Raw genomic sequence first — 12,724 nt, 5'->3', positions numbered from 1 at the left:
AATAAAAACCTAATTACGTTTCGCTTTGCGTTCGACTTCAATTGAAGTCATGGAATTTTCTCTTTGAAATTTTATAGAGAGTGCTTTCCTTTAATTGAATATTTAAAGATATTCAGATCGGTACAATCTGAGCAAACGCATGCTACTATCTTCGTGTCTTTTATAGAAAAACGATAACGTTTCGGCTTAGTAGCAAAAGAACAGCTTCTAGAACGATGTATCTCAAGCAATTAATTGTGATCTATATATTAATACGTGAAGCAAAAACTTTGTATCCCTTTTTACGAAAATTGCCGGGACGGAGGAGTATGAAATTTTCCACACTTATAGAGAATATAGAGAAGAAGTGCACAATGCTAAATTTTTTTTAAATAATGCATAAAAGATACATTACATCAATAAAGAAAACATTACACACACTACTTACCATGTATTTGACGCACACACGCATGCATACTATTTATTGTCAAACTTTTGTTCTTGACGTCTGCAGTCAAATTGAGAATAGATTAAATATTGTTTGTCTTTATTAATATTTTTCTATAGCGTAGTCTTAGCGTTAAAAATACAATCATAATAGTGTACAAACAATTCCAATTAATTATAGTCGAATTTCGAGTACTGCGGGACCTCTAGTATTATGAAATATATCTTGGGAAATAATGCTGTTAAGAAAGTTATATTTTAAAAACTAATGCTCTTGCTAATTGTTAGCAAATTCTCTCAGGTTGAGCCCGTGAGCTCATATACCCGTCCGTTCTTAGCAGGAATAGCCCCTTAGACTGCCAGCGGATAGGTAAAAAAATTCACACTCAAACTTTGCTCTATGTATCAATCTAAGGTAGTGCAATAAGGGACGGGGTAAAGAATATGCCTTATAGCCGAATATTGGTGTTTAATTTCTTGTAACTTTTTTTCAGCCAGATCCTGTATATGGATCAGCATTCGTACCAAGTTCCAACAGACTACAATAGAAACATTCCACCAGGTATGTGTATTCGCTTTTTTTGTTTTTCTTATAATAAAATTAGTGCTATCATCTTATACCTTTAAACGAGCAATTCACATATATTAATATATACCTATATAATCTGAATCTCGGAAACGGCCCCAACGATTTTCATAAAATTTAGTATACAGGTGATTTCGGGGGCGATAAATCGATCTAGCTACGATTTATTTTCAGAAAATGTTGTTTTATTCGTGTTTTCAATAATCAACCCTTCCCGACATCTATTGGCGAATAATAAAACAATTTTTCTTGATTGAGAGCAACTAACCGCTTTAAAGACACAACAAGATGGCGTTATCAAAATGGTCATCGTCTAGTTATCATAATTCGTGTACGTTAGTTGAGGAAATAGGTCTCACACAGGGTTATTGCGGTTTTGCCGATGAATCTTTTCAGTGGACCAACAATATTTGAATACCTAGCTATGCGTTTTGAGAAGTATACCTTTCACCTAAATATCAAATATGTATGCACATGCAATAAGTATGCGTTTGAAAAAAAAAACTTGATCAAACACTCTTTTAAAGTGTGCTGTGAACTATTATTTTAAGTACCTATATGTATTCATATCATTCGTGTCATTGATTTAAAGACCTTTATAATGACTTCACCTTTTCTGATCCAACCCCCTAAAAATACTAATAAAGATTTTAATAAGATCTGTAATTTAAAATACAATCGAACAATTCGTTTCGCGGCTTGTAAACATACATTTTCAAACAAAACCATCATAACAATAATCTATTCTTCACTTTATTAGCGTAATTATTAGGTATAAATTATAGCTGTGATAATAGTATAGTTACAACTGTAACGACCTAGTATATATAACCCTGCAGTCTATTTATGGGAACGGCAATATTTTTAGACACGGATTTTCATCACGCGTCAGATATCGAGTGAGGTCGTCAGTCTGGGCCATCCACTTTAGGCCGGAACTTACGCAGCGTTTCGACTTTACCCCACTTTAGGCAATTTATTAAACAAAATAAATGATGATAGTAGCCGAAAAGTGGGTGATGTTCTTTCAACAAAATTCACCACTATCCACTAAATTTGATACAAAACATTGTTGCAAAAAAAATATTTCTTTTGCTTTAAAAAAAATTTCTCACGTCAACTCATTTGATTCTACTGAAGAAGTGATGCGCTGTGTGTGTGTGTGTGTTTTTTTTTTTGTAACTCTATAAATCGAGAATGTGAAGACAAAACAATTATAAAAATAATAATGTAGTAATAGGTACTATTGACTAGTATTCATTATTGTGTACCAATTCTATTTATGTGGGTATGTTTTCATTATGTAGCATTCTATAACGACATTTATCATGACCTGAAAGTAAAAAACTTGATTCGCTCAGTGCGATAGAGAAATTAGTGTGCTTCTCAACAATAGCTATACCGCTTACCCGCTTTGTGAGCCCGCACGGGTACGTACCATCATCCTGCTGATTTCTGCCGCGAAGCAGTAATTCCTTCCGATTTGAAGGGCCTTTGTACTATAGAACTGAGCCCTAGAACTCATGTCTCAAAGTGGACGGAGTAATTTACGTTGTTAATGTCTGTATGCTCCGGTAACCGCTTCACACCATATGGGCAGTGAACTCTTTTTTTTTTTTTTTTTCCTACCTAAGCTGAGAGCCTTGAGAGGCTATATCAGCGTAACCCTAACTTTTGTAGGTGAGCTCACGGGGCTCAAACCTGATGACGTTGCTAACACGAACCTTAGCAAGAGCCGTGCTTCGCAGAATCTACCACCGGATCGGAAACGCGACCCACTGAGAAGATCCGGCGAGAAACTCAGTGGGCTGTGTCTGAGAGTTAATTTACTCGTCGAGCCCTTCGTCGCAAGCGACGGGTTCGACGAGAACGGTGACCGGCGCTTGAAGTACCTAGAAGCACCGTTAGTGGATCGGGAGGATCCGAGATGACGTGTTTTGGGCGACGTCGACTGCTTTCCATTCTGTCCGCAGGATCGGGAATGTAGTTACCGGCGGCCACGATGAGAGGGTTCTCGTGTCGTGCCGCTTTATCGATGTGGGCAGTGAGCTCATTAATTTGTCTAAGCAATGAAAAAAATAAAAAAATCATTATTTAGAAATCATTTTCACGTAAAATAACCCACATGGTATCGTACTGAAATCGTGATAAAATTACATAATCTGGTATTTCTGTTTAATGAGTTGTTACGTACAAAACTACATTTAGTGTACTACATAATATATCAAAGCATTTAACATTAAATTAAAAATAAATTTGGCAGGCCATCTTTCAACGGCTGATTTTTAAAAGAGCAAGCATAATATAAAAAGTAACAAGCCAGTAAAATATATAAATTTATTGGTGAACTAATTGATGAGGTGTGTTGCAAGACTGCTACTAATGTTTTATTTCTGCTTCGAAACATTCACGCCTTTTGCTTCGAGAAGTAGGACAGCCATTATTACATCTTTTTGAATTACTTAAATGAGTCTACAGCTCATAGACTCCGCACCGTAAATATCGCCACCCACCTTGAGACTTGAGGTCAAAATCTCCATTACATGGTATAACGGTTGTCCCACCAATCAAACAAGTACATGTGATTGCTTAGCAGCGGAAATAGGGAATACGACGATTTTTTTTTATTGCTTAGGTGGGTGGACGAGCTCACAGCCCACCTGGTGTTAAGTGGTTACCGGAGCCCATAGACATCTACAACGTAAATGCGCCACCCACCTTGAGATATAAGTTCTAAGGTCTCAGTATAGTTACAAACGCTGCCCCACCCTTCAAGCCGAAACGCATTACTGCTTCACGGCAGAAATAGGCGTGGCGGTGGTACCTACCCGTGCGGACTCACAAGAGGTAATACCACCAGTAAAAACAGTCAACTAGTATGCAACTATGTGCCCGGATGATAGCTTAGCATCAACTGCGCCATGATATCCTCTGCCCACCTAAAGCAATACTTGACATTCACATTCTAATTGATAGATAGTTCACGGCTTCGTTCAATAACGTAGCCTTTCAATTCTAAATCTAGTCTCAATGCTACAAGCAGACATAGGGGCTATTAAAAAATTCCATTCCTAATCTAATTACCTTTTCCATTTTTACAGGTAAAAACACTACAGTGTACATAGGCGTCAATATCATCCGAGTTTCTGGGGTCGATGAGAACAAACAGGTAATTACCTGAGAGCCTGAAATGCTCTCACTTTAGTACAAGTTGTGAAATCAATTAATAAAAAATATAAAATTTGTAAAGACGCTTGGCACGAATCATTCATCATCATTACTAATTTGTTTCATCATGAAGTAATCATGCCAAATTGCTGGTGGATTCCTAAACATTTATATCAATGCATAATGAAATATGTAGTAAAGTGAAATAGTAAATAGTAAAGTACATAGTTAAAAAATGTAACAAAACTTTTTGTAAGCACAATAAGCATACCTTGCTTTCTCACAACACTTAGACGACATTTAAAACAATTTTCTATATATGTATATAATATAGCTCTATTTTTATTCACTAAAACGGATAGATAAGTCCTGAGTGAGTCTGAGTCCTTACAACTCATCTCTCAATGTGGGTGGCGGCATTTACGTTGTAAATGTCTATGGGTTCCAGTAACCAATTAACACCAGGTGGGCTGTGAACTCGTCGTCCACCCATCTAAGCAATATAAAAAAAGAATGCTTTGAACATATCTATTACACTTATATTTATTTAGTAAAACGTTTGAAATAAAATAAAAAATTATATCTGGAATTTAAAATTGTAAAAACATACTAACTTTTTTTAATAAAAAAAACTGTATTTTCTAATTATATTCGCTCTTTTTTTTTCGCTACCCTCAAATTTGCATTTAACTGTGTAATTTTTACGCGCAAATTTAAGCAATTTAAAATACAGTGCGTTCTTCTTTTGTTATAATATATTAATACTAGCCAAAATGAACAGCAAGCATTCCTAATTTATTTCAGGAGATAACACTAGACGTATTTCTGCAAGTGTCATGGACGGAAGATCGATTGAACGTGCCACATCGGGTTCCTTTCATCGACCTGCCGTGGGAGTTCAGGCAGCTCATCTGGACGCCGGACCTGTACATCTGGCAGCTACAGACCATGAAGATACTGTCCGTCCTACAGGAGATGGCTTCGCTCAGACTCTACGCTAACCGAACCGTCACAGTCAGTATTGGGTCCGTCGATTTCAATTTGTAACTTTATTGTTAAGAATTTCTAGTTCGATCCCATAATTAAAACTGACACCGAAGCAATATTCAAATTCTACGTAAAATTTCATGTCATTCATGACAGCGTTATTTAAACACAAGATCGAATTTCATAAAAAGAACTCACTTTATAACTAGTAAAACTCGGCCGACCTCGTTGTGGCTATGAAGAAATAATATATATATATTTTTTTAACTATTTGCGCATTATATATCGTAGATAGAGGATTTTTATCAATCACCTATCCACAAGATCACTCAGCGACAATATAAAGCCCTCACTTTTTTTTCCTACCTGAGCTGGTGGTCTAGCTCTAGAGAGACCATATCAGCGTCACCGGGCTAGTAGGTCAGCTCACAGGGCTCAAACCGAAGTGTTACTAACACTGGCCCTAGCAAGAGCAGTGCTTCACAGAATCTACCACCGGATCGGAAACGCGACCCACTGAGAAGATCCGGCGAGAAACTCAGTAGGCTGTGTCTATGGGTTAATTTACTCGTCGAGCCCTTCGTAGCAAGCGACGGGTTCGACGAGGACTGTGACCGGTGCTTGAGGTACTTAAAAGCACCGTTAATGGACCGGGAGGATCCGTAATGACGTATTCAGGGCAGCCCTCAAGGACGCCCTCAGAAACGGTCTACAATTGAATAAAATACGAAAAAATAAATTGTTAAATATTAATTTAAAAGATGCCGTTAAGTAAACAAGATTCATTTACTGCTTCACTGCCGCTCTCAAATGTATGAACATCAAACATTTCAGTTATTATTCATTCTAAGCGCCTCTGTAAAATCATCTCGTTAAAATAATTCACCATAGTAATTGAAGCCTTTCAGAAGCTTGAACAGTTAAACTGATTAAAACATCTGGAAATGCTTGACGCCGGTCATTTCAAGTCTTTAATGGTTACTCGTGTGTAAACATAACAATATAAAATTATCGCACGTACCTACAAAACGGTGCTAAAACTAAATTTTGTGTTGAAACGAAAAATTATTGTTTCAGTCAAACGTTTTTTTTTTTTCAAATTAACTTTTCGCGAAATCCTAGTTGTGCACTGTTATTTTCTAACTCATAACATTGACGTAAGCTAAAATTATTAATTTTACTTATATTTTGAATATCTTACGCCGCTACGCTGCAATGAGATAAGCCAATAATCCCAACTCACATTACTTTTAACGCTACCAAAAAGACTGTCTATATTTTACCCCCTGAAATGTGCTCTAAGGATCTTTTATGTGATCTCGACTTTTTTTAACATCGCATCATCAATGCAGGGAATGTAGTTCGGTCTGAGACTTTAAAATAAAGCATTTTCCACAGTTTTTCCAACCACTCTGACATTTAATTTTTCTTTTTATGAGAATCGTTAACACTAAACAGCTGGTCTGTGAGTATGGCCCCTGACGTTGGTAGTAATCATGAATGATGGGCAAGTTTGGGCAAAGTAACAAGAAAGCTACACGTCATATCATTTATAAACCATAGATAAACCTTTATTTTTGATGATAAACGTAAATAAGCACATTCGTCCTTCACCAAAAATATTTTTATTTTTAATAAAAATTAACTTTCTCTGTTTTTAAATTCTAAATCGTGTTGATATATTTCCAATAGTAAAACAACATTTCATAATTCTGGTACCAAATAACATCACAATCCATACTATATTAGGTGGATACTAAAGCCCTTAGGCGCCACAAACAGAATAAACATGGAAACATAAAGTCGAATGAAACATTGCCAACACCACTTACCATTTGCCCTAAATTAATGAAATACGTTTTTTTCATCGCCTATGTAGGCTGCTGAGCATACGGCCCACCTGATGGTAAGTGGTTACGGACGTCAGGAAGGCCAGGGGCGCAGCCAAATAGCTGCCCACCATAACAAAACCATACGTGAAAAATATTGGCGAAATCAAGATTTTTTTCAGCTGTGTAAGATATCTCACAATTCATCTCGATGTAAGAGATTGCCGAAGCCCATAGGCCAAACAACATATGAATTCCACCCACCATAAGTCATGAAGGCTCAATTGTATTATATTTATCCCACACTTTAAGCTGAAACACTAGACTACTTCACGGTAAAATAAGCAGGACCTGTGCAGACTGACAATACGACCTGCCCCAAGTAAATGTCAGTTGGCATCACGATGATATAATACACAGAGCCTGCACTGCTGTGGATTGTCTGGTGAATACAGGGAGAGATGTGTATTCAGTGAATATTCAGAAAAATTATAAATACAAAAATCCTTTACAGAGCGACAATAACAATCAAATGCGACATGGATTTCGTGCTGTATCCGTTAGACGTGCAGAACTGTGACATCGACTTCGGTAGCTGTAAGTCTAATACACAACTAAATCTGCTTCTAAATATTAAAATAGATAACAGGATAAATATGTACCGCTCGAGCAAACGACCTCATTTCGAATATCTATACTAATACTAATACTAATCTATACTAATATTATAAAGAGGAAAGATTTGTTTGTTTGTTTGTTTCGAATAGGCTCCGAAACTACTGGACCGATTTGAAAAATTCTTTTTCCATTAGAAGCCGACATTGTCCCTGATGAACATAGGCTACTTTTTTTTAATTTTTTTTTATTTTATTTTTTTGCTTTCATGTGTGTTTTAATGTTTCCGAAGCGAAGCGAGGGCGGGTCGCTAGTAATATTATAAAGAGGAAAGATTTATTTGTTTGTTTGTATTGAATGGGCTCCGAAACTACTGAACCGATTTGAAAAATTCTTTCACTGTTTGGAAGCTACACTATTCCCGAGTAACATAGGCTATAATGTTTTTTGAAAAAAATTAGGGATCCTTGCTAAAACTCCAATAATGTAACCCAAGGTGTAAAAAAATTACCTAAAATATTCTTTATATCGCGTGCCCTGAGAAAACTATTGATGATAGAATAAAATAATGTACTACGACTTTGTAGAACACATTATTATTTACAAAAAGCGATAGCATATGTCTAACTATTATAGTGTTCTTTTATTTAAAAAAATAAAACGTCTAATATCGTTGAAATTTTTTTTTTTTTTATTGCTTAGATGGGTGGACGAGCTCACATCCCACCTGGTGTTAAGTGGTTACTGGAGCCCATAGACATCCACAACGTAAATGCGCCACCCACCTTGAGATATAAGTTCTAAGGTCTCAAGTATAGTTACAACGGCTGCCCCACCCTTCAAACCGAAACGCATTACTGCTTCACGGTAGAAATAGGCAGGGCGGTGGTATCCACCCGCGCGGACTCACAACAGGTCCTACCACCAGTAAATTTTTTTTGTTAAAGACCCGAGCGGAGCCGGAGCGGGCCGCTAGTTACTTATAAAAACACACTGCATGTTTTCGTTTGCGTTGCGTTAAAGAATTCTCAACCGATTTGAAGAGTTATTAAAAAGCTGAAACGTATAACTCAATGAAAACAATTGCGAAAACTTTTGATGTAGGTACCTACTCAAATTTTATTTGAGTTTCAACGTCAGAGAATGTTTTGTCTACACGCCACGTCGGTCATTTGTATTAATACAGTCAAAACAGCGTAGTTTGAAATCTAAAATTATATAATATAATGTATTCTAGGCAATCATTCTATCATATTAATAATGTGGACAGACAGTTCTGGGGATGATTATTCTATTAAATATCTATTGCGCACCATTGTTTAGAATTAAATAGCTAGAAATTCAAACTTTTATGGCGCAAACGAAAAGTTTGTTTGTATTATTATCCCAAATTTAAATAAATAATATTCTTAAATTTTGTAAAAAAAAAACTAAAATTTAATTAAGCAATCAAAAATTGTTCCGATTTGCTATTTAATCGATATAATTTACTGACTAAATCCAAAAGCGTAGGTAAAAGTTAATTTAACAAAAAAATCTGGATGGAATCTTTGAACATGGTTTTGACCCCCTTCAAAACGTCAGATTAACTCGAAATTTGTTATACTTATTTAGGATCGATGACAATTCAATATTTAAGAAAAATTGAAATTCAACTAAAAAATTAGTATAGTTTAAATAACTAAAAAATACGCTTTTATAGAAAATTCAACTAAAAAATGAAAAATATTTGCTTTTTTTTTACAATAAAATCATTTTTTCTTACACTGTTTTTAATTCAAATTTATTAAGATTTATTTTCTATTTTTAGTGGGATTTTTTATACAGGCGTATTTTTTTGTTTTTGAACTATTAATTATTTTTTTACGGTTTAATGCCGCATCTTTCATTGTCAGTACACGTGACGCGACGTCGTCCGTCACCGCGAAAACCATAGATTATACACTTAATATATGCGAAAACTGTTAAGTATTCGAAACTTCGGAAATAATATAATAGGTACGAGTATTATAATACAATTAAAAAAGCGAGATTAAGGCGTAGTAAAGTAATTTTAATTAGATTTAAGTTTATATTCTCTTCTTTTTTTTTTGACAGACAAGTACACAACTGAGGATGTTCGGTTCGAGTGGAGAGAGGTGGCCCGGTGGCTAGGTCTAGGTCCAGTCGGCAACGAGCGGAGCGAGTTCCGCCTCCCAAAATACGTAGTCACTTTCGTCACGGCCAAAAGTAATCATATTCACATATTTGGTGAAGGTAAATGTATATTTATTGCTTTGCGCTTATGTTTGCGCCTTGTATTTTAACAATGTACCCATTAAAGCAGTCGTGTTGCTATATGCTGGCATGCCGCCTGCAGTGCGGGGTGCGGATGTTCTTAATCTATTGCTACTTTAGTTATTTTGCGGACAAATTATTTATCATACCTACTGTTTTTTAATTGAAACGGTGCCCGTTTATTTTGACATCCGTGCCTTGCACGATATTCCTTGATCGGAAATACCTATCTGAAATGCTATGTGTCTGTACCTATTGCTATCGTGTCTGCATTTGTTTTTGTTTATTATGTTTTGGTGTTGTTGTGAACGTTTGCTTTGTGCTGTAGGAATGTATTATATAAGCCGCGCCAATAAAGAAACGAATCTAAAATGGCGGCAGCGATCATGCGCTCTCACTCTAAACTATTGTTGTCTTTAGTCGCACACGGCGCGTACTGCATGCAAAAAAATTTATTAGTTCTGACTTTTTTGTTGAGTTCGAGTTTTTTCACTTTCGAGTTGTGCGACTTAGATGACTTGCAGTAAAAGTGTCTACGCAAGTTGTATCCCAGATGAGACACCTCCCCTTCTGCCGGGGCATAAAGTAAAGTACATTCTCATTTGTATTTTTATATTTTTTTACAATAAACAACGTTTTCTTTCTATCTTTCTTTTTATTTGTTGACCCTACCATCTGTCAGTGCAGGTACATAGACGCCATTTTCGATTCGTTTCTTAATTGGCGCGGCTTAATTATTCGTTACACAAAATCTGTGAAGGAAGATGTTACGTTTAAACTGACATGTAGTTAGATTTGTTCATTTAGGCATGTTTCTAGGCGAACATTCCGCGGCGCGAATGCAGATAATACTATCACGAGAACTCAGGAGCTACCTGTTGGAGAGCTACCTGCCGTCCTCGCTGTTCGTCATCATATCCTGGGGCAGCTTCTGCGTCATACCAGAAATCGTCCCGGGACGAATGGTGCTTCTGGTTACGACACTTTTGTCTTTAGTCACCATGTTTGATACTGTCAGGTAAAAGAGGCATGGTTAATAATTCGAATTAAAATACTTTACTCTCTTAAATTTTATTTGTCCGTAAATCAATAAATTATATTAGGAATACTTATTCTAATTTGACTTTCATTCATTAAAATAGGGGTAATGTAAAGGAAACGTCGTATTATTTATCTATTTATTTATATGCGTAATTTCTTCAGTAGAACGTTGGATGCAGTTGAAATAACCCTATACCGAATGATAATCAGAAAATATTCTAGATTATAAAAAGGAAATTTACGGTACCTATTTAAAAAATAGTAACCAGTTAAGTTACTATTTTTTTTATTGTCCTTGTACCTAGCCACCTGATGGAGAGTGGTTATCGTCGCTTATCAAGCAACGCCAAGGACACAGCATAGCTGCTGCCTAGTTTCCGAAACTTAAATTAGTCGAAACTGCCACGTTTGTTTCATACTACTACGACCATACATGTACCTTGGTACATGACATCGTAATCTTGTCGACTCCCCTAATTTGTTTTGTTTGTAAAAATTTGTTAAGGCCATCTTCAATTTCCAGTACGAACTCACCTGACGCATTGGAACTGAAATGCATCGAGGTGTGGCTTATATCGTGCACGATATTCGTATTCCTGGCATTACTAGAGTATTTCGTGGTGCTCTTTGGCATCCGGTACGACAAAAGCTGGAGCCGCCGACGGCAGGACCTGCGCAGAGCGGCCTCTGCAGCCCAACTGGGACCGCCGCCGCTACACATCAACCATTTGCAGGTGGGGTACAAACCATTTTTACTGTTGCGCCGGTAAGAGTAACGCCATCTATCGCCAAATAGCAGAAACGTATTTCAAAGGAACTAGTAACGTTAAGAATGCTCGAGAAGTACAACGCCATCTATTGTCATAGCGGAAACACACATCGAAGCTACTCGACTTGCCCAGAATGTACTCGATAAATCTAGGGATGTCGTATTGACGATAAAAGCGTTGCAGAGATGGCGAACGCACTTAATAAGCGATTCTACACGAAGCGAAACAGCGAACGGATCACCTGAAGCGAAACGGAAAAAGTGAATTGAGAATTTTAAAGTATTTATAAAGTGTTCTAAGTGCCAATACAGTTTTAATTTGTACTTCGGCAAAAAATTTATTTATCCCGAACCCCAGCGCGTAACATTACCCCAAGATAAGGCTTAAAATAAATCTGATTCGAAATTTTGGAAGACTAAGGATAAGGAATGTACCACCACCTTGCGTATTTCTGCTGTGAAGCAGTAATCCGTTTCGGTTTAAAGGGTGGAGCAACCGTTGTACTGTAGAAAATGAGAACTTAGAACTCATGTCTCGAGGTGGGTGGCGGCATTTACGTTGGTTTCTATGATCTCCGGCATCCACTGAACATGAGGTGGGCCGTGAGCTCGACTAAGCAATAAAAAAATACTTACTATTTTTGCCCATTTCACTGTGCATAGTTGTATTGTTGGATCATTTCAGAGACTAAGCACTCCCGTGACTGGAACGCCCCAGGGAGGGATGTTCTCACCCACTTTGAGCGTTGAAGATGAAGGTCTCAAGCAACAGTTTGAACACCAAGCAATTCAAAGGGTAAATACACTAAATTTTTCTCCTAGTTTAATACATAGCTAAATTTTACCAGTGTAGTCTTACACTGCATGTCCTTATACATATAATATATATCCATCTAGGATCTAGATAATTAAAACACGTATTGTCTAGATGCATTAATTTTTTTTTTAAATTAGGCAAACGATTTTTAGTTATCCCACTCGGGAAAAAGGCATTGGAGGCAAAATAAAGTCGGATGTGAAACAAGA

General features: G+C 36.7%; 1 protein-coding gene across 4 annotated transcripts in view; it reads left to right on the top strand.

Moving 5' to 3' along the window:
- LOC114247914 (gamma-aminobutyric acid receptor subunit delta) overlaps positions 1 to 12,724 on the top strand; it is a 36,833-nt gene that overhangs the window by 19,611 nt on the left and 4,498 nt on the right. The window contains exons 2-9 of one of the 4 annotated variants that reach the window (XM_028181000.2): positions 925 to 988; positions 4,114 to 4,181; positions 4,985 to 5,205; positions 7,511 to 7,593; positions 9,709 to 9,867; positions 10,696 to 10,906; positions 11,453 to 11,663; positions 12,384 to 12,494. In XM_028181000.2, the coding sequence (XP_028036801.1) occupies positions 934 to 988; positions 4,114 to 4,181; positions 4,985 to 5,205; positions 7,511 to 7,593; positions 9,709 to 9,867; positions 10,696 to 10,906; positions 11,453 to 11,663; positions 12,384 to 12,494 (1,119 nt within the window). In that variant the 5' untranslated portion in view covers positions 925 to 933. Of the gene's footprint in view, positions 1 to 920; positions 989 to 4,113; positions 4,182 to 4,984; positions 5,206 to 7,510; positions 7,594 to 9,708; positions 9,868 to 10,695; positions 10,907 to 11,452; positions 11,664 to 12,383; positions 12,495 to 12,724 lie in introns of all 4 variants that reach the window. The other 3 variants (XM_028180997.2, XM_028180999.2, XM_028180998.2) reach the window with 3 other exon arrangements.

This window comes from Bombyx mandarina, chromosome 10, assembly GCF_030267445.1.
Source record: "Bombyx mandarina strain Sakado chromosome 10, ASM3026744v2".
Lineage (NCBI taxonomy): Eukaryota > Metazoa > Arthropoda > Insecta > Lepidoptera > Bombycidae > Bombyx > Bombyx mandarina.
This window is presented reverse-complemented; position numbering and strand designations above follow the sequence as displayed.